General features: G+C 38.6%; 2 protein-coding genes across 5 annotated transcripts in view; one reads left to right on the top strand and one right to left on the bottom strand.

The window, feature by feature from the left end:
* Positions 1-19692, top strand: part of LOC107693525 (rho GTPase-activating protein 32-like) — a 115176-nt gene extending 95484 nt beyond the window's left edge. For 3 of the 4 annotated variants that reach the window (XM_016492943.1, XM_016492942.1, XM_016492941.1), the window contains 12 exons: positions 4432-4581; positions 8468-8570; positions 9556-9700; positions 10266-10348; positions 10646-10753; positions 12250-12395; positions 12478-12679; positions 12799-12944; positions 13315-13389; positions 13484-14242; positions 14774-15375; positions 17046-19692. In XM_016492943.1, the coding sequence (XP_016348429.1) occupies positions 4432-4581; positions 8468-8570; positions 9556-9700; positions 10266-10348; positions 10646-10753; positions 12250-12395; positions 12478-12679; positions 12799-12944; positions 13315-13389; positions 13484-14242; positions 14774-15375; positions 17046-19265 (4739 nt within the window). In that variant the 3' untranslated portion in view covers positions 19266-19692. Of the gene's footprint in view, positions 1-2357; positions 2469-4431; positions 4582-8467; positions 8571-9555; positions 9701-10265; positions 10349-10645; positions 10754-12249; positions 12396-12477; positions 12680-12798; positions 12945-13314; positions 13390-13483; positions 14243-14773; positions 15376-17045 lie in introns of those variants that run through there. The other variant, XM_016492944.1, reaches the window with a different exon arrangement.
* A 2881-nt stretch (positions 19693-22573) lies between these two features.
* The window catches only part of LOC107693524 (anaphase-promoting complex subunit 13-like), a 3792-nt gene continuing 3284 nt past the window's right edge, over positions 22574-23081 (bottom strand). The window contains exon 3 of the mRNA XM_016492940.1: positions 22574-22831. Coding sequence (XP_016348426.1) covers positions 22706-22831 — 126 coding nt within the window. The 3' untranslated portion in view covers positions 22574-22705. The remainder of the gene's footprint in view (positions 22832-23081) is intronic.

The following is a 23081-nucleotide window of genomic DNA, read 5'->3' as shown; positions in this document are numbered from 1 at the left end:
AACACTCTTCTGGTGTCTCTAGTATGTGACTTTGACCCTTGTCTTACAGATTTACCCTGATAGCACTTTCTCTCTCTTTTGACCTGCATTTGAATGCATGTTACTGTTTAACAATGTTTTTGCATATTATTTTACTGTAATACTGCCGAATTGTCTCTTTTTGTAGAGATGCATGATGTGTAGTGACTATATCGGCTGTTGAACAATATTTAATTGTTCATGCTTCTTTTCCACTATTTTTACGTTTAGATTACCTTTGCCGTCATTAAATGCTAATTTGATTAATTTATAAGAAGGTTTTTTATTTAAGTATGGAATTTTAATGCCATTTATCAGTTATCAGCCATAATATGGAAATATTGGCCAATGTTGTATATTTCACTGTGCATACTCCTTATCCCTATCGTTACATTTAGATGATCTTTGCCATCAATAAACAGGCACTTAAAATTGATCTAAAATTAATGTTATTAATCAAAATGTAATAATAAAAATCAATTTTCATACTGTGCACTATAATGTCTAAAATCATGAATCATTTAAATTGATTGATTTTAGTTTTTAGTGTTTAATTTGTAATTTATGTAGAGAAAATAGAATAGGATTTTATTGTCTGTTATTTATTGCTTGTCATCCATAACATAAATTCTAGTCAATACTGATAATTGTATTAATATCATTGCGTCTCTACTTCTTTGACTGTGTCAACACTTAATGTGTCTGTATTTGAAATGAAGCTTGTGACGTCAGTTTATGGCACCGTTCCACCGCTCTTTAAAGTGCACCAGAAAGCCCTATTGTCAAGTTATTTTGCAACACACTCCTGGGCTGATTTACATGACCCTGTTTAGGAAAGGCTATAAAATAATCCCATCTTTGTTCACTGACAATATGAACTACAGTCTCTCCATGGTGACTCAAACACATTCTTGTGTACTGCCTTTGTACAAGCTCAAATAGGCTACAACATACCTCTCTGCTCCCCTGCAGAGCTTTAGCCAAGCAGCAAGCGCCTATCAGATGACACAAAATACCTTATGAATCATTCACCTCATTAAGCAAATTCCCCATGTAAATGGTTAACCACATAATGTCCTATCATGCAGGTGGTGTAACAGTGATAAAGGTTACTGTAATATTTTATTTACCAAGGTTTTCAAGCATTAATCGGACATATTGTATGTTATGAAAATGCCTGAAGTATAATAATTTCTTGTTCTTTGATGTTCACAGACTAAATTGCATTTATTTCATTCCCTTATTCTCAGCTGTAGCAGGTGCTGCTCCAGATGTAGCTCCCTTAGCTCCCTCTCACTTCCTAACTTCCTTGTGGGGCAACAATGTCTTCCTCTCAGTGGAGTAAAGGGCAGCTGCCTCTGTGAACAAGCCAAGACAGCTGGAAGGAACTGTGAGAGAATGAGAGACAAACTGTATTAGGTTTACATAGCAATATGTGTCCGTTTGTCCTACAGGGGATTGTGTACTTCCTTACTGGTCTGTTCTGAAAGCAGAGACTTTTATGTGAACTTCTGTTAGCTGTTGGGTTGGGAAACAAGTTTATTGGTGTTTGTTGTACTCGTGCACATTCCTACTAACTCTCATAATGGTTTTAGTGTTTTTGTTTTATTAGTAGTAGTAGTAGTAGTATCATTATGTATAGACACTACCTTTAGAAAGTTTGGGGTCAGTATGATTAATACTGTAATTTAACAACGATGCATTAATGTTCAAAAGTGACAGTAAAGACATTTCTAAAGTTGCAACTTTTTATTTATAAATGTTTTTACTTTTATTGTCCATTTAACACCAGCGTTACCTTGCAAAACACGTATCTGTGTGTTGTTTGACAGTTTGGCCACAAACCTGTTGCTTTAGAGTGCAGACAAGCTTGTCTTTGTCAGTTCCTTATGGCTGTACCATGTCAGTCTGGGTTGTAAAAGCTGAATGGAACATGGGCTTGGCTAAGAATGGATTTCTTTAGAAAGAGTGCATTGTTGTTGCCCTGGTGGTGTAGTCGAATGAGTTATATTTATGTTTGTCTGGCTTCTTGATTTGTTGTAGTTTTACTAAGTCGTATTTAAGCTGTAGCCTAAATAGAACATCACAGGAGACAGCTGTGTTGTATTGCCATTGTCTTTCAAAGCACATTCATCACTCGATAGTGGATATCTGATAAATGCAACAGCCTGCAGGCTGAAACTGTCGCTCTTTGGGTTGCCTGGCTGCTCACGCCCCGATCTCTGCAGTTAGAAGCCAGCGCTGTTGAAAGTTGATATTAGGGGCTGGACAAATCCTGAGAGGAAAGAGAGGAGGGAAAAAGCAAAGAGGAAAGAATGCATGCTGACTATTAGCTTTTACCGGCTGGCAGGGAGAGTGAGAGAGAGAGAGTGCGGTCTGTGATGATCCTTCACCGTCGTGTCTTGAGCTCTCTACCTCAGCTGCAGCCTGGCAAACTTTAGAATACTCAAGTATTTCACATTGAGGTAAGTTATGAAGTTGCAGTTTTAGTGCTAATAAAATTGCTAAACTATCTCAGACTTGTAGATTCGACTGAAGTGCTTTCTATTGGCAGATTTGTGTGTGGTTTATTCATTTGTAGTGCTGAAAACAATAGCATTTTAAATGTGTGCGCACTGTTAATTTGCGATAAATGCATTTTGTCTTTTGTTTTCTAATCACCTTTCTCTGTAGATTTTGTATGTGCTGATGTGTGTAGTAAAGTCATATTTGTGTTTTCTTAAAAATTCATTTTTAGCAAGTCATCGGAACTCACGTTCTGAGTGTCGATTTGGAGGGAAAAAAAGAAAAACGTATAATGTTTCAGTCACGTTGCGCTGTAACGTCATCAGTGTCTCCTCAGCGGAGGTAAAGTGCAGCCTGGAGGAAACACTCGTTCTTCAGTATCACACACAGTCTTCTTGCCGCTTCTGTGAAGTTCAGCACATGCCCGGTGTTTGGTTTGTTGTGGAGTTTAAAATAAGAGGTTCTGTGAAATGTGTGCCAGTTACTTTATTGGCTCTTGAAAAGTAGAACAGGAAATTCCTACAATGGCTCTTTTTATTATTAACCTCGACTGGATATGAGAGGATTAATTGCATCGAGACCAGCTGCAACCGCTTGTTGGAAAAATTTTGATAACTTTTATGATGAAAAATTGTGAGTAATGTGCCTTTTTAAAAGGTAAAGACACAAAGGAACAGATGAGATCACAGCTGGCAGATGTCCCCTTGCCACGTCCACTGTGGTTTCAGCATGCAAAGAATCACACATCCTTAAAATCACCAGGGAGTTAAACTGTTAAACAATAGTGTAATATTTGCAATTTTGCTAATTATTTTTACTCCGTCTCCTGCTAAATCCACCACATGTGCCCACAAACATAAACACAGATGGACCAGTTTGTGGTTTTCAGGAATCCCAGCTGCATTTCTAATAGCTCTGAAATTGTTTCCGGCAATAGATTGTTTGCTGATTCATATAGCTTCATTATGCAAACAGTTATTTGGTTTGTAATATTTAAGCTTGCTAGTATTTTATGAGGAACATCAGAACAATCCAAGTTAAATGAGCAATTAGGTCTCAGGGTTTTCTAGCAAATTCAGTGGAATTATTTTGGTGCGTTTGTGTATTCCCATCAAATCCTTGGAATTTCTCTCTTGATACTTTTCCTCTGAACCGTCCAAGAGTCTCTCATGCAAATTCTAGGTCAGGCTGCTGATTTTTTACATTTATTTAAATTTATTTTTTTGGGCATGGTGGTTAGTGTCAGGGTGTAATAACAACGCAAGCTGCTCCGGAGACCAAACAGCTTGAGACGTCCTTCCTGCTTGGCCTCCTTCAAAAATGAAATGAAAGGAAACATTTATTACTTTCATGAAGACTTTCACAGATGTTGTATGTCAGCCACTCATCTTCAGGCTTTCTTCTTCCAATGCTGAGATTAGATTAAACTTGTAAAGTCATTCATAGTTGATTTATATGCTACTGTAATTGCCTCTGTAACAGTTGCATTGATCCACAGAGAATAAAGTGGTTTGATTTTGCTCTACCAAAAGTAGAACAAACACCCAAAGATGGAGGATGTACTTCCCTCAGAGGAATTTGGTGAATTAATAATTCTGCTTGGCTGACGAAACAGCCCTTTATGATCTAGGTTATTTAAGCAACACTTCCAATGGACGATTTGGGAAATTCCTTCAGTAAAGGAACAGGGTTAATGCCTAAACCCATTATTCTTACACAACCAAGTGCCTTTGCTTTTTTATTTCATAAGATCTTGGTTCACTGATATGATGTGGCTGGCACTGGCCTGTTGGTAAACCGGATTTTCTTGGGGTCATTTGTTGTTGCGCTGCTTGTGATTCACAGTGCAGTTTTCCCTGATGTGAAAATATTATATAAATTTGTATGTCTTTATTTTTTATCTTCCAGTGTCCAAGAAACACGGGAAACTGATCACTTTTCTGCGCACATTCATGAAGTCCAGGCCGACCAAGCAGAAGCTGAAGCAAAGAGGTATCCTCAGGGAGAGGGTGTTTGGCTGTGACCTAGGAGAACATCTCCTCAACTCCGGCCATGACGGTGAGCTTTGCCCCCTTCTGGTCCTACTCAAACTTACGCTCATGCTCCAGACAGTGCTTGACACTAATGTGACACAGTGTGGGTGGGCTGGAAAGCATAGCTAACCCCCCCTCCTCTAGAATCACCGTTGGATCTGGCTGCATAGGTTGTCATGGCATCTGATTGGCTTAAAGCGGTCTAAAGGTCAGGAGGAATGGTTAGGGGGCCGTGTCTGGAGATTTCTTCCCCATTGAATCAAAGCTCCCTGGCAGCCTTCATCATTTGCTCCATTTGTTTGACTTCAAATCCTCCCTGACCCATTGCCTGCCCTTAAAATCTAAGCCTTGTCCTTTTCAAAGGGGATCCACGCAACTTGATACGACTGCTCGACCATTACATTTAGAAGGAGGGGGAAAAAAACCCCATTGCTTTTATTAAATGTTTCAGAATGGACATTCTTTTCCTCAGGAGCAAGTATCCTCAAAGCAGAAATTCCTGGTATTCTTTAAAAATGTCTTTCTACAAAAGGTCATCTATTGTAGTTGGTTAGATAGATGATAAAGTTTAGGTTTACTACCTAGATCTGAACCTTCCGCTCCCTTCACTGTCCTCTCCCACCCATGAGCCCACTCAGCTTTAATGTGTTTGTAAAACGGGTAATGGCAGAATGTGTACTCTCCGTTTCAGACACTCTGATCTCAGAGGAACGTGAGACGACATGGCTAAACACTTTGTTCAAGTAGACAGTCATTAGTATGGCTCAGTCATATTAACATAAAGCTCTGCAGACCTCCCTGCAATGCACTTATTATACTCTTGGACAGTATTTCGCTGGGAACAAAATGCATTAATCCAGTTTTTCTCTTTCTCAGTTGGTGCCATAAGGATTTTGGCCTCTGAAGTAATTTGCTGTATTTTTCAAAGTATTGAAAGGGCTCAAAAAGGTTCTGCTGACCAAATTGAGCCAGTAGTTTTATTGTTGCTCTGTTGATGATTGAGCCAGTAGTTTTATTGTTGCTCTGTTGATGTTTCCATTGGCTCCACTGCCTCTTTTTTTTTTTTTTTTTTGGCAAAAAAATACTTCCATTCAAAAGTGGAGGGTCATATCGGCGCCAATAGCCTCGTGGTTAGTGCGTCGACATATAGCGCAACTGCGCTCACGGCGACCCGAGTTTGATTCCTGTCTCGAGATCTTTTGCCGATCCCGCTCCCCTCTCTCCTCCCAGTAATTTCCTGTTGTCTCTCTACTGTCCTATATGAATAAAAAGGCATAAAAATAACTACAAAAAAAGTAGAGGGTCATTAAGATTTTAAGAAAATAATCCTTTTAGTCATCCAGGATGTATTAAATTGAATCAGAAGTGAGACTAAAGACATTTATATTGTAAACAGTTATTGAATAATATTGAATATTTCAATATTATAATAAATTCTGTGCTTTTGAACTTTTAACCAAAACTGAAAGAAAAAAAAATATTAAGCACCACAACTATTTTCAACATCTATAATAAGAAATGTGACACTGAAGACTGGAGTAATGGCTACTGAAAATTCAGCTTTGCCATCACAGGAGCATATTGAATTTTTGTGACCCTGGACCACAAAATCAGTCATGTGGGTACATTTTTTAAAAGTGCCCCTATTATGGGTAATGAAAGGTTCATATTTTGTTTTTGGGAGTCTGCAACAACAGGTTGACATGCATGTAAGGTCAAAAAACACTTTCATTGTCTTATAATATGCATTTATTTTTACCTTACTTGCTCAACGACTCCCAGCCGATTCGCTCAATGATTCATTTTTCCAAACCCCTCCTTTGCGTGATGCTAATCTGTGGTGATTGGTCCGGTTTTATTGCATCATGCCTGTAATGCCTGATAAAGCAGCATTTGTGAGTGCAGTGCTGCTTTGTGTACAGCGTTACCGGGGAAACCGCTATTATTACCGCTCCAAAAGTGGCACCTAGTGGCAAAGAATGAATTAGCATTTTCATTCAGACCAATGCTTAAAGACCAAGTGGGCGGGCAATATGCTAATGTTTCATGTTGACATCAACATGAAACGGCTTGGAATTAGTTTTAAAAACGACTCGTTTCAATGATTCAGAGTCAACTCTTTCTTTTGAGAGAGTTAAGTTTATACACGGTGCACTTTCAGATTTAAAACTTTGCAGGATGTTTTCATTCACTTAGAGCTGTGTTACACACTGCATGAAAGGTCACAAAACAAGTCCCATAATAGGGGCACTTTAATTTGAGATTTATACATTATATGAAAGCTGAATAAATAAGCTTTCCATTGATATACAACTACCGAGATATAACTATTTGAACATCTGGAATCTAAGGGTGCAAAAAAAACCATCTAAATATTGAGAAAATTGCATTTAAAGTTATGAAGCATTATAAAGTTAAGTTCTTAGCAATGCATATTACTAATCAAAAATTTACTTTTGATATATTTATGGAAGGAAATTTACAAAATATATTTTTTGGTATTAAACATGATCTTTACTTAATGATTTTTGGCATAAAAGAAAAATCGATAATTTTGATCCATACAATGTATTGTTGGCTATTGCTACAAATACACCCCAGCGACTTAACACTGCTTTTGTGCTCCATGATGTATGGTTTATAGGACCATATTTGGCCGAGATACAACTATTTGAAAATCTGGAATCTGAGAGTGCAAAAAAATTGCCAATAAAGTTGTCCAAATCAAGTCCTTAGCAATGCATATTACTAATCAAAAATTTACTTTTGATATATTTATGGAAGGAAATTTACAAAATATATTTTTTGGTATTAAACATGATCTTTACTTAATGATTTTTGGCATAAAAGAAAAATCGATAATTTTGATCCATACAATGTATTGTTTGCAATTGCTACAAATATACCCGTGCTACTTATGACTGGTCACAGATAACAGATATTAAAATAGCAAACTGTTATTTAAAATTTTAATAATGTATTACAATAGTACTATTTCTACTCTTATTTGTTTATGAAATAATTGCAAACTTGGTAGGTTCAAGAGACTTTTTTTCAAAAACTTTAAAAACCTTACTGACCCCAAACATTTGAATGGTTCTGTATTTGTTATATTGTTGTCTTTACAGCAAATTACTAGGTTTTACATAAACAACTGGAAAATATCCAGCTATAATTTACCTCGATGATAGTTGTAAAATTATAAACACTTTTGCAGGAAAAAAAAGATTGTGATTTGTTTGTCATTTTCAAACTATTCTGACCGATGCTTCCAAGAATGTTACGAATCATTCTCAGTTTTGACAATTTATCTATATTTCCCAGCTAAAAAGCTTTAGCTTGAAGACATAAAGAATGTATTACTGGCCTTATAGGGCAAGTGACAGCTCCTTTAACTGGCCTGAAACACACTCACAGTGGCCACAGGCCATCCTTATTGTGAAGCGCTGATTGAATGATTTTTGAGATGGCTTAGAGACAAAACTTTCTTGCATTTTTGAGGATTTTGTGCTTCAGACAGCTATGTCAGGAATGTAGATGAACAGCTGCCTCTGAGAGACTTGGACTCACTCATCTGCCGGATAAAGTTTGTCAAGACTAGAGGCCATTTAGGGTTGTCTGTGACTATGATTCCTCTGGGTGAAACATCGCAAGGTCAAGGTGGAGGTCTGGAGTTTGTCTAATGCCACTGGAGCAAATGTGAAGCTATAAACTCTGCCATACAGGAGAGCACGGACTTGTTATCTGATGATCAGGCTTGTCTCCGGCAGTTGTTGAAGTTATTTATAGCTTACAAAATCTGAAATTTACTGCACAAAGAATCTGGCATTCTATTCCATTGGCATTTTGACAAGTCTCACACTTTACGTGCCAAAAAGGATGCTCCAGTAACATTTTGTCTAAACCTCTAGTCCCCCAGGTACTCAAGAGCTGCACTGAGTTCATTGAGAAGCATGGAGTGGTTGATGGAATGTACCGTCTCTCTGGGATTGCCTCCAACATTCAGAAGCTGCGGTAGGACATAAACACACTCCCCTAATTGCAAGTAGCAGAGATAGGGATTTATCATACCGCTTGAGAATCTCTGAATGCAGTGGCTGAATATTAAGCTGCTGCTAATTACATTTCATAATGGGAATGTTTGTATTCTTGAATACAGGAGGAAATGAGTACACCAGAGTGATTAGATGGGGGTTTATTACTGGGTCCAGGACAAGTTGACTTGTTTGCTTGGCCGATTAACAAGTTTTCTCTCCCCCTTGAGTTCCTACATGTAGTTTTGTCAGTGGATAAATTTAAAACTATAAAGCTATAATAAATATTTTTAGCAATTTTATTTTTTACTTGTGTAAATTGTTAAATATTACACTGTCGTTCCAGTCTGTGGTTCGTTCTGATTTCCTTTTTTTTTCTGTTTTTTTTTTTCTTCTTTTTTAAGTTTTTGAAAGAAATTTCTAATACTCTCCAAGGCTGCATTAATTTGATCAAAACTACAGTAAAAACAGTACTATTGCGAATTATTATCATTATTGCAATTTAAAATAATTGTTTTCCATTTTTCATGTTAAAATGCAGCAATTGATTCATTGTCACTTGATCCTTAAGAAATCATTCTAATATGCTGATTTGGCACTCAATCAAACATTTCCTATTTTATTGTTGAAAACATGTTCTGCTTAATATTTTTGTGGAAGCTTTGACATTTTCTTCAGGATTCTTTGATGAATAGGAAGTTCAAAAGAATAGCATTTATTTGTAACATTATAAATGTATTTACTGTGACTTTGATCAGTTTAATGCATCCTTGCTAAATAAAAGAATTAACTTCTTCATCGGCACCGACCATTGGAAACCGATATTTGTTGTCAATTCCTTCAAATGTTGATATTCAAAGCTAATGTTATTTAATCAGAATTTACTTCAATTTAGGTTTAAGGCACACCAAATTGTCTACGATACTGTATCAAGCCTAAAACACGTTCTTTCTTTCTCACTTTAGGCATGAATTTGACTCTGAACAGATCCCAGATCTGACAAAAGATGTTTACATTCAAGACATACACTGCGTGGGCTCCCTGTGCAAGCTTTACTTTCGAGAGCTTCCCAACCCACTTCTCACCTACCAGCTGTATGAAAAATTCTCGGTAAGCGTTTATCCCAGAACGACAGGCCTTTAAAGAGTCTTTTCTCAAACTCACACACTCTTTGTCATACAAATAGCTCCAGCTGAGCGTACCTATTATATTAGAACAAGCAGCCCATACTTATACTGATATCAAAACCTTTTTAGTTCTTGGTGTGATAATATGCGTGGGTCTCTTATCTGAGACTGGCAAAACAGCGCAGGAGTCATTGAAGGCTTGAGGCTATTCGTTCTATTGATTGCTTTTAATGAGTATACAAAATGAATTGCTTGTCTCTTAAGAGCCCTGCTTCACAAGGAGTTAATCTGCATGCTAAACAAAGCAGTGACATTTACAGCATCTGGAGATAAGTCGCTGCAAATGAAAACGGCTAGAGTAAAGAGTGCATCAATGTTTTCAGGTTGCTATGGAAGCAGTGAAACTATAATGCCCAGGAAATGCGATTGACCATGTGCTTTTGTCCACTCAGCAGTATAGTGTGAACCTGGGTTTGAGAGTGTTTTTGTTGGTTAGAGCTGCTCTAGATGCAGTGACCCTGATTTACACCCGCTCTTCTCCTTTTTAGGAGGCTGTGTCAGCAGCCACTGACGAGGAGAGGCTGGTCAAAATACATGATGTCATTCAGCAGCTGCCGCCTCCGCATTATAGGTTTGTAAATGACCACAGTGCCCTCTGCTGGTTGCTAGAAGACTTGCAGTTCTCTTTTCAACAGCGATATTTTTCATACGTAACAGCCTTTTTATCAATCTACTGCATTAAGCATACTATTTATATTACTAATGCAGTCCAAGTAGGTTATGACTGAGGAAAATAGAGGCTGTTATTACAACATTGTTCACTTAAATGAGTGTGATTCTGAATCTAATCCATTATGCTAATTTTACTTGGCGTCTGATTTTAATGCATCTGTAGTTTAAACATTCAATATTTATGCTTCTCTTGTAGGACTCTTGAATTTCTTATGAGGCATCTTTCACACTTAGCAACCTTCAGCTATGTAACAAACATGCATACGAAGAATTTGGCCATCGTTTGGGCCCCCAACTTATTGAGGTAAGATCTCTGCATGATGCAACTGTAATGTATGTGAAAACAGATAGGCTACTCGTGGATGCAATTTTACAGAGCTGGGTAGATTACTTACAAATTGTAACAAAAACTGTAGATAGTAACATAATCCATTACATTACACATTTTAGATAATATAATAAGACTACTTTGATTACTTTTGACCTAACTCGTTTATCACATTGATTTTAATAGGATAATCTTGTACCATATCGATATAAAAATGCAAAGAAAAAGAAAATATATTCCATTTGTCAACATGAAGTGCATTAAACATTACTTTACATTATCAAGGTTTCCCAAACTGAGGTTCGTCAAGGGGGTTGTAAGTTTAGTAAAAAGCAAATAATTAATTAAATCATAAAAATGTAAAATCATTTTAAAATAACATCAATCAAAATAAAAAATTTAAATGTTTTATTTGTTTACCTGCATGTCATGTGACCATTAACCAACGTTAGAGAACTGTGAACATGCAAATATGATACCTAATTATTAAAATATTTATTTTAAAATCTTAGGGGTACTTTAATATATTACAAGAAAGAGTTTGGGAATTCTTGCATTACATGTAAATAAAAAATACTGTGAATTTGTTCATTTTAAAGGGGTCCTATAATGCTAATTTACAAAGTCTTGATTTTGTTTTGGGGGTGTACTAGAACAGACTCTCGTTGATCTTTGTGATATCACAAATCCCGGAAAATATGCGTTGTAGTCCAAACGAGTCGTTCGTTGTAGTTTTTGAAAAGTGATTTCTGTTAAATAAAATATCTCTTTTTGAATTGGACTTTGAGCTTTGTAACTTTGCAGATCTTTTTTTATGCTCAAACAGCAGCAACATTACAGACTAACTAAAGTTGAAAAAGTGAAAAGGCATAATAGGACCCCTTTAATGTGTTTGAAAGACAAAAGCCTTCCAAAACAAAGTAATACAGGATTAAATAACCCTCTGAGTGATAATTCAAATAAGAATTAATGTGCTCATCAGTAGTTAATGTAATGTTGAAATGCTAAGAAAACACTTCTTGAAACTGAAATGATTTTTGTAAATCCAGTGGTCAAATGCTGTGTGGCTGACTGCAAAACGTCCGCAAAACTGGAAGACTTTCTGACTATATATAAGTGGTAGACTATTTTAGAAAAGAACATTTAAAAGAGGAAAAATAAGAATTGGGGAGAATCAATAAATTATGAATAATTTATTACTATTGAGTGAATAATATTTAATCAATAAAAAGTATTTTAAAATGTAATTTAATCTAATTACAAGTATTCAATTTATGGAATCTGATTACATAATCCAGATTACATGTAATCAGTTACTACCCAGGGGTGCGCTTCCTAAAAGCAACTACAACCATAGGTAGCTAACAAACAATGCTTTTGGGAAATGCATCCCAGCTGTGCAATTTTATAACTATGAATATAAAAACCTAGTATTCATAACTAATCTTTGATTTTTATTTCCAACTAAAAAGGTCAAAGCAAATAGAATCAGCTTGCTTCAGCGGCACAGCAGCCTTCATGGAGGTGCGAATACAGTCGGTTGTGGTGGAGTTCATCCTCAACCATGTGGATGTTCTCTTCAGCCCCAAACTGAGCTCACTCATACGAGAGGGAACAGGTATGCAATATGGACAGATTTCAACATATTTTTAATATTTTTGCGCTTCTATATATTCATCACACATTTTTTGTCTTTGTAGGACACAACTCTTTGTCTCGGCCTAAATCTTTGCTGGTACCCTCTCCATCCACAAAGCTGCTAACACTAGAAGAGGCACAGGCACGTACCCAGGCCCAGATCAACTCACCCATCACTGCAGACAGCAAGTACATAGAGGTGGGAGAGGGTCCTGCTGCCTTACAGGGAAAATTCCACACGGTCATTGAATTCCCTACTGAGAGGTATAAAGTGAGCTTTAAAATGTTGTGATTTTTTTTTATGCTGTCATAAAGAAACGAATTATGTGCCTGTTATTCTCAAAGTGATACATTTTGTACATTTTATTTATTTTTTCTCCTAGGAAAAGACAGCCAATAAAGTCTAAAAGGTCTCCAGTTGGCAGTTGGCGGTCTTTTTTCAACTTGGGCAAGTCTTCCTCAATGTCGAAAAGAAAACTACCCCGCAATCCCAGTGAACCAAATGAACTCAAGGCCATGGCATTGGCTGGTTAGTGTTGTGCCATTTTGTCGTCTTTAAATGTTAGATAGTCATTAACACAAAATAAACCCAGTGGTTAATCAGGCCTTGTATCATGTGGAAGTGGTTTATTTTGCAGTAATGACCAGCTGATTGTATATTACCCTGCTAATTACTCGGGTATTTACTGAATAAATAAATAAATGGACATGAAATATTGATTTTAGTTTAAATGATTTTATTATGTGAGAGACTGCAGAGTATTTACGAGAGACAACAACAACATCTGACCACAGATCAATCAGACCACAGACCAATCAGAGTCAAGTATTCTAGAACTCTGTTTGGTTTTGTATAAGCGATTTATTATAGCTACTCTGTTCCCACCTTATTTGCTCAGGAGGAAGAGGAGACACCGGTACTCTTCGGTCTGCCAAAAGTGAGGAGTCTCTCACCTCTTTACATAATGTTGAAGGTAACAGACTCTTAAAGCTCTAAAAAAAGCTCAGCCTCAACTTGTAAACCAGCCATTGTGAAATTTTGACTTTTCTGCTTTTCCTTTAACACAGGAGAGTCTAAGGTGTACAGGCCACGCAGACCTCGCTCCAGCAGCGATGCTCTCTCTGCTTCCTTCAATGGTGACCTGCTGGATAGCAGACAACACTGTAACTCATATGACAACCTGGGCCAAGGGGACAGTGATGGGGATGATGGACCAATCTGTGTGCCTGCTCTCATCTCCCCGCCACGTTCCACTGACGATGTGGACCTGAGCCCCCCTGACATTGGCATGGCCTCTTTAGACTTTGACCCCATGTCTTTCCAGTGTAGCCTTCCTCTGGCAGAGACTTCCATTTTCTCACTTGACACAGATGAAAGCAGTCTGAAGAGGAGCCCGGGCAGTGCCAGTGGCTCAGAGCCAGCCTTGCCAGTCAGAGCTAAAGTTACGAGTCATTCTGTGTCTCCAGACCACAGTCCAGCCTTAAAGGATAGAAATAAACTGCCCCCTGCATCTTTCTCAGAGAAAACTCCAGTTCAATCCCTTGAGAGCAGTGAGAAGTCTGCTGTTGTGACTCTAAGTGTCTCTGAATCGGCTGCCTCCATGATAGGGAAAGCACCAGAGAGCACTGTGCTTCAGCCCTCTTCCCCTCCATCTCCACTCGACTCTCCTGCAAAATTGAGCTCTCTGTCAAGAACCACCGATCTGCCCCTGAGTGAAGCCATTCAACAAGAGCTTCTTTCTAAAGCTGCTACCTTTGAGAGTAAAGACATATCAAGCATTGAATGTTCACAGCCACCACAGGTCACCTGCTCTCAAGAGCAGCCAGGTAAGCTGAACTGAAATACAGGGATAAGGTAGCTTAAATCCATAATGTTTCTTGAGGAGTCATTGACATTTTTATCCTAAATTAGTTTAATTCTCCTTTTCTAGAATGAGAATGTTTTTAATTCCTGTATTAAAATTAATTAGTAAAATGACAGGGTGAAACAGCTGTCCTGATATCATTTTATAAAAGATTTTTCAAAAATATTTGAAACAAACACGAATACAGAGAGTACATTAAGAACTTAGACAATAGATTTTTGAAAGGTTTTTTTATTTCATTGTAAACACCGTCATTAACCCTGATGCCACTGTGATATGAACCTCCAAGGTATGCTGGGTTTCATAAGATAATTAATTGATTTTTCAGGTTTAGTTCACCAGACTTTTACCAGTAGCGCTTTGCACAAACACCCTCAATGTAGAGAAATCTGTCCACAGTCTGTAGAAATTTAACATTTCCCTATCTTACCTTCTCATGAATATTAGCCTGCTTTCTCCTTGTTTGAGTTCCCTCTGTTTTGTCCATCCATAGGAGCCGTAGCTCTGGACTCACCAAAGGGCAATGTCCCTGTCAGCTCTGTGTCCCTCATACCCCCCCCCCCCCCACCAAAGAACGCTGCCCGCATGCTTGCACTAGCTCTAGCTGAATCTGCCCAGCAGGCCACTATTCTCTCTCGGAGGCAATCCTCTGGACCCCCTACACCAGTGTCCCCCGTTAAGCCACAAGAGTTACAGGAGACCATGGACTGGCCTCTTCCTCCTTCCTTGCCATCACAGCCATCCTTGGAGGAAGCTGCAGTCGAAGCATCAAAGAGATCTGCTCCTACATCTTCACCACCCTCCACCCCAACTGAAAAGTTAACTCGCTCCGCCAGTCTGCACCTCAACACAGCTGAGAGCGGGAAGCCATCCAGCATTTCTTGCAATAGCCAGGATGTTATCTCACCAGAGACCTCAAGCCAGAGTGCTATGCCTTCTAGTCAACCTATTCAAGTTTCCCAAACACAAAAAAGCCCAGAAAGGCAGCAGCCAGCTGTGGGCCAGACACCTGTGAGCACAAACAAAACCACTACCACAATCACCAGACCAGCTATCAGCAGCAAGGATACTGTCATTCAACAACCCAGCTCTGAGGTAAGCAGTGGCACATGCAGGGATGTCAGTAGCACTAGTACTTCAGTGCCAAAGCTGAACGTTAAGTAGTGTTATAAATAGTGCTGTTAAACGATTAATCACAATTAATTGCATCCAAAATAAAAGTTTTTGTTGACATAATATGAGTGTGCACTGTGTATATTTATTATGTATACAGTATATAAATACAAACACATGCATGTGTATATTTAAGAAAAATGTTTATATATTATATATATTTATATAATAATGTATATACATGTAAATATTTTCAAAATATATACAGTATGTGTGTGTGTGTGTGTGTGTGTGTATTTATATATACATAATAAACACAGTACACATACATATATCACGTAACATGTAAAACTTTTATTTTAAATGCGATTAATCGCGATTAATCGTTTGACAGCACTAGTTATAAATATTCATGAGCCAAACATTCACCATTGTAAATTCTAAATTAGAAAAGCATGTTAAGCATTAGTGCTACTAGTTGTTAGATCAAAAGCTGCCTGCCATTGTTTTTATTTCATTTGTTAGTATTTATGTGAACCTTTAGAGTAGAGACTTGCGCGGGATGGATTTTTCAGTCCAGCTCCTGCCTGCTCCCACAAGATTCTGTCCCGCGCCCGCCTGCTCCCGCAGAAAAATATCTTATCTGTGCCCGCTCCCGCCCGTGACATTCATGTTTTGTCCCACTCCTGCCCGCAAAAGCCCGCATAAAAGTAATCTATATAGATTTTATTTCAGCATATCAAAGAAATTTACATTAAATGGTTCTGTAACATCTCCTAAGATCCACAACATCCCAGCATACATGCTCCCGATAAAATATTTGTTATTTAGGCTAAGCATCAACATTCACAAACCACTGTTATTTTAACAGAAAAGCAAGTATGAGCTGCTGCGTGCATGGTTTGACATGGCAGAATGCGAGCAGCGCTTCCTTTATTATCACTAAAAGCTGACATCTCAGTTCATTGCGATCTCATAAAGCTCTGTTATAATACAATGAACATATGCATAATGAATCTTTCACAATGTCTACACTTCGTGTGCTAAAATGAGACGATTCGTGTGCACGCAATTTCAGCACTGCGGTGAGTGGATTCTAACTTAATCACCTCTGGTTGGCCATTGTGTTCCAGAAATCAACAGCTCAGTCTGTGATTGGCAACATTGCGCAACCCTTTAAACACGCGTTATAAATAGAAACTCTGCCTAGCTTGCGCGTGTTAATCATTTTAATGTTATTAGTTGTTCTTTTTGATTTTGTGCAACACATAAATAGCAATTTATGTTTTAGACATTTTATGTTTAGATAATTTCTATTTTGCGAGAGTCCCACAAATCATTTTATTCTCCCGCATCCCACACACACACGAGTCTCTTCCCGCCCGCACTCGCCCATCAAGAGTTGTCCCGTGCCGCACCCTGTTGCGTTGGGTCCCGCGGTACTCCCGCGGGAGTGCAGGTCTCTACTTTAGAGTGCATGTTTTTGCATGTTGTGTGATTATTTCACCTTTGTCATATTGCAACAAAATTAGTATCAAAATTAAAAAATGATTAATCTGGTAATGATATCAATAATTAAAATTACAGCGCATGTAAATACAAAAAGGGAAATATAAGAAACCTAACAGTGTTTGTTTGGGCTTAATCCCTAGATCCATATGACTGAAATGGTTATGCCACCAAAACCCATAAAGACACCAGATCAGCCAGTCGCAATTCTTCAGCCTCAGCCACAAATACAGACTCAACCTCATGCAGCCATTCGGTCTCAACCTCAAGTTCAGCCTCATTCTCAGTCACAAGCACAGCCGCAGTTTCAGCCCAAATCGCAGCCCAATGCTAGAGTTGCACCAACCCCCGCAGCACCTCTTGATCCTGTGGAAAAACCATGGGAAGCCATAAAGCCTATCCATCCAAAAGCAGATAGTGCTCCTCAACACCATACTCAGGGAGTGACGCCGCCAACGCCTCCAGTTCGTTCTATTGAAAGTAAACTAGCAATGGCTGCTCTCTGCAACACTGAGGCTGCAAACCCCACCAACTTTCATGCCATCTTAGAAACATCCATGAGAGGCTCAGTGGAGGAGACTCCCCCGCAATCTCATCCATCTCACCATAGGGCTTCCACTCATCAGTCAGGTTACATTTACCACTCAAAAGGGGATGCTGCCCTACTGGAGCCCACCACAGAGGCGTATTACCATCAGCGGGTATCCCCTTCAGGTCAGGCTTCGATGGCATACCATTACAGACCAGAGAGTGTTCCACCACACGTTTCTTATGTGTCGAAATCAGAGCCACAGATTTCCTATAGAGGCCACGGTGATGGCCGATACAATACGATTGGACCTAGGTCCTACCACCAGTCCATCAAATCGCGTGGCCCTCTGAGAAGTGAATACATTTCTCCAGGCTCACTGCACCACTCCCATGGCTACAGCCAAGTAGATGGGTCTACCGTGTATCCAACAATCCGCAGGGTCCACTCCCTACATGTGGCTCCCACCGCTATCCGCTCAACGCCGGTCACCAGAACCGAGGTTCCACCAGATGATGAGTTATTTTACTACCAGCGCCCAGTCTACCACTGCAAGTCTCACCAACCATCCTCTCAAGCCGACTACCACGTCACACAACTGCAGCCTTATTTTGAGAACGGAAGAGTTCAGTACCGCTACAGCCCCTACTCTGGCTCTCACGTTCTGGATGCCCCTTTCTACGATGTGGACCATTATGGTACGATCCGCTTACGGCACGTCCATTCCTTCAGCGGTCGGGATAGTGCCCCTCTCCTTCGGTCTGGAGCCAAATCTGGAGGCTACCACTACCTTTCAAAGCATTTCATTCCTTTAAAGGAGCATAGCTTCGTAAGCAGAGACATGCCACCTTACGGTGGTTCAAAAGGGAGTGTTTACTTTGCATGGGATCCAGACGAAGCAGAGAGGCTTCGCATACACTCTATCCGCAGGGAAAGCCGAGCGAGACAAAAGGTGAAGGGTTCTGTTATGTCTCAGTATGACAACATAGGACCCTACATGCCAATGGATATAGACATGTTACACTTGCGCAGCAAATCAGATCCCGGCAAAACTGTATTGATGGCTGCCGAGAGCAAGGAGGCCAGATATAATATCGTTCCTGGATCTCAGCATGCTCCCAGGCACTTGATCTCCGATCCAGATGTCCTGATGTATATGGAAACAGAGAAGCACTGCCGAGGAAATGGGATGGGGGATAAGACCACCAAACAAAGCAGCTCCAGGACCTACTCGTCCATCCATTCACATCAATCGCAACTTCCACCACGAAGCCTGCAGCACTTACCAGAGGGTGGCTATCATGACCCGAAGTTTGAACCTGGGGAAAAGCAACCGAGCAGTAAACATTGGCAGGAACACTCGGAGAGCAGGACTGCCCAACCTCGTTACGAAAGGTCAGATTTGGATCGCCACATATGCAGGGTAAAAGCCACGAGCAGTGCCAGTGAAGATGAACAAGCAGTTCCTGTGAGGCCAGCTCCTCTACCCAAGCCAGAGAGATCCCATAGTGTTAGAGAGCGACAGCATTACAACCAATCCAGTCTTCCCGCACATCTACCAGACAATTCAGACCATAGTGGATCCTACTCTCATCAGTCACAGGGACAAAGTGCCATTACTTTACAGTCACACTATGACAACCTGGATGACTACCATCCGGTACCTCAGTCCCAAACCTCACTATCAAATCGGGGTGGTTCCAGCTCCTATCACAGCCCTGGTTTCTCAACTCCACATAGTAATCGGGCATACTCCACTGCCTTGGGACAGGGTGCCTTCATACAGGCTGAGCTTTCAGTGCAGAGGCCAGAGACAGAGATTAATGCTGAGTAAACAGGCATTTAATGACAAATAAGATTATTGTAGGTGTCAATAACTCAGTTGAAGTTTAGCAGCCTCTGCGGGACAGTGGCCTGCCTTCTGACTGTTTACATTCAGTTTCCTTTTTTTTTTTAATGTACAAAGAAATGTAAAAGACTTTTTACTGAACTGAATGTACCATAATTTCATCAGTTGTTTAAACATTGTGACATGGAAATATAACTTGTTATATGCTGTAGATATTCTGTGATATTGACAAATGGTACATGAATCATAACCAGATGAGTTATGTGTATCGGAGAAGTACTACTGGATATGAGGGATTCTTTTTGTTCTGTTTTATTACTTTGAAAAGGTCTGGGACTGGGTATAAATGAAGTGTAAAGGTTTGCATTTTAGAAATGCATGTAATCTACATTTTACAGAACAGTTCTGTGTACCTTGAATATATATATATATATATATATATATATATATATATATGTATGTATTGTGTACTTTCTGGGTGTTACAGTAACAGTGGAAGGGAAGCCCTGTTTAAGTCATCCTACCTTCATTTTACACAACTAGGTGGTACATGAAATTCTTAATATTATGCCTTCTGGTTGGGGGCCCAAAATGTGCATTTTTTCCATTTTGTCCGGACTGTGCCATTACTATTATGTATGATAGGGTTTCATCACAAGCAACTGGATTTCTTTCTTCATTCGAAAACTTGACATGATTTGACTGAACTCTGCTTGGATTGGCTGCTGTTTGTTGTTGGAGAGACCAAACAATGAATGGAGATTGTGATGGCAGAAGTATTCATTAAGATATTGGAGAATGCCTGAAGGTAAGAGTGCCAGTGTGAAGTGTCACATTTCTCGTCCCACTTTCAGGGAATTGTGTTATTGACAGGGAGTTTTTGATACATTTAGTGATTAAAATGTTTCTGACTGATTTTAGACCAGCACCTTACTTACATTTTTGTAACAAGCTGCATTACTAAATTTCACATAGATCCATACACTTTATATAAGGGGAACCCCTTACCTGAAAAGTCCATTCATTTCATAATGCTGAAAAATTTGTGAATGTCAGGTGGAGATGAACCAATATTTTAGTTATTTAAAAGGATAGTTTATGATTAGGGGACCCGCTTTTTGTTGTTTTGCAAAGTCGTTGCATGTTACCGTTCTGTCAAACAGTAATTATTATTGCATTACGATGCCTTTAAAATTTGTGTTCGAGTATTCAAATGAGCCCAAGATCACAATGGCATAATTTGTATGTTTGTGGTTGATTCTCTAATAACATCTGTTTTTGTGTTTTGCCAAGCCTTATGAAGTTCATTTTCCAGCATTTTTATGATTGACATTTAATATGCTGTTTTCTTGATTTTGTTTATTTGTTTTAGACTGTGAAAAAAATGGTTGGGTGGCTAGTGTTGAAAAAAATAAAGGCACTCATATGTAACCTCTATTTTATGGGACCAAACTGAAATTTAATGCAGCATCTCCATACTTGCACTCTCCTCATGAGGATTTGACCCTGAAAACTATAGCATTAAAGCTTCAGAGCCTAATTTAATCAAGCGTGTATGAACCTGCAGTCTGATTTCATTTAGCCTCAAATGGCATTTACTCCTTTAACGCACATTTTTGGGGAGGATTTTTTTTTTTGTATAGCAAACAAATGAGTAGGCTGAACATAACCAGTATTTCTCTTTAAAACAAATACTTATTCAGCTTACATCTGTAATATAACACAGCTGCTGTTTGATTTAATTTGGCTGGATTGTTGTAATAAAGACCTCCTTTTAGATAGCATTTGATATGTTAATCTCAAGCCATTATACTATAAATCCATAGCTATTTGGTCACATTCCCCCAAACCTCTACACATCTGCTTAAGAAGCCACCTAGCTGAACGTCTTTCTGTAATACCAAGAAAGTATTATCATACATGTCTATGACTAAAACATAATATGCTCAGTTAGCCATGTTTCAAATATATTCGTGATAACAAATGGAGCATCTCGGTGTCACGTTTGAACCCAAATAAAATTCAGCTTAGCCTGAAAGGAATGATTTATTGATTCCATTCTTCTTGTGCATTTAATTCAGTTTATTCATCTATTTTACACATGTTGTATTTGTAGTATTTTACCTTAGTACAATCAAAATATCACAAAATATAGAGGGTTTTTTAAAGTCTAATTCTTGTTTCTTATCCAAATACAGTATAAGGATAATGTTTGGGGTTGGTAAGATTTTTTTGAAAGCGGTCCCATTCTTATTTCACTGCATTTTTTGATACAATTTTGAATAACTTTAGAATTCGTTTTTTCAATTTTAATATATTCTAAAATGTACAGTGGGTACGGAAAGTATTCAGACCCCCTTCAATTTTAACGAAGGAGTGGCTTCACAACAACTCTGTGACTGTTCTTGAATGGCCCAGCCAGAGCCCTGACTTAAACCCAATTGAGCATCTCTGGAGAGACCTAAAAATGGCTGTCCACCAACGTTTACCATCCAACCTGACAGAACTGGAGAGGATCTGCAAGGAGGAATGGCAGAGGATCCCCAAATCCAGGTGTGAAAAACTTGTTGCATCTTTCCCAAAAAGACTCATGGCTGTATTAGATCAAAAGGGTGCTTCTACTAAATACTGAGCAACGGGTCTGAATACTTAGGACCATGTGATATTTCAGTTTTTCTTTTTTAATAAATCTGCAAAAATGTCAACGATTCTGTGTTTTTCTGTCAATATGGGGTGCTGTGTGTACATTAATGAGGAAAAAAAAATAACTTAAATGATTTTAGCAAATGGCTGCAATATAACAGAGTGAAAAATTGAAGGGGGTCTGAATACTTTCCATACCCACTGTAATTTGTCAAAGCTGAACGTTCAGCAGCCATTCTACTTTAGTGTCATATGATCCAAAATTGTTATAATATGATGATTTGGTGCTCAAGAAACATTTATCACAGTTGAAAACTACTTAATATAGTGCTTAATATTGTTGTGGACCCCGTGATACATTTTTTTCAGAATTCTTTGATGAATAGGAAGTACAAAGAACAACTTTGAAATATAAATCTTATGTAACGGTAAAATGTCTTTACTGTCATCTTTGATCAAATTAATTTTTTTTGAATGTTTGCATAGGTTTGATCTATACAAGAAGTATTGTGCATTTTAGATACCGGTTTAAAATCTTGAACATTGTGTGAATTGTAAGAATGCTGTGTGCCATCAAGAATTTAAACAACTAGCACAACTTAATTTGAATGAATACAGCACTTTAAATTTTAAACATTTTATTGATTCTTTAATATCAAAACAATGAAACACTTTTAATGCAAATCACAGTGGCACATAATCAAGAAATTAGTTTTTTGCATCATAAATCTTGTATCAGTGACCCACATAACGGACAGATACTGGACAGAGCATCTTCACATCTAAGTGCCAATGTTGGGGGTGTTTTCATGCAAACTCTGCAGGGCGAGATCTGACCACTTCATCTCTTGCTCTTTGACTGACTCAGTCGATCCGCCGTTGTCTTGCTCTGCTTCTGGAAGTTCACTCTGCCAGAAAAAGGTATAAAATAAAGTGAAATCATACAGGTGCATCTCAAAAAATTAGAATATCATGAAAAAAACTGCACAAGCAACAGGGATGACCGCAAGCTTGAGAATACTGTCAAGCAAAGCCGATTCAAACACTTGAGAGAGCTACACAAGGAGTGGACTGAAGCTAGAGTCAGTACATCAAGAGTCACCACGCTCAGACGTCTTCAGGAAAAGGGCTACCAAGCCACTTCTGAAACAGAAACAA

Source organism: Sinocyclocheilus anshuiensis, unplaced genomic scaffold, assembly GCF_001515605.1.
Source record: "Sinocyclocheilus anshuiensis isolate Anshui unplaced genomic scaffold, SAMN03320099.WGS_v1.1 scaffold1208, whole genome shotgun sequence".
Taxonomy (NCBI): Eukaryota; Metazoa; Chordata; class Actinopteri; order Cypriniformes; family Cyprinidae; genus Sinocyclocheilus; species Sinocyclocheilus anshuiensis.
Note: the sequence above shows the minus strand (reverse complement) of the source record. Positions and strands in the feature narration are given on the sequence as shown.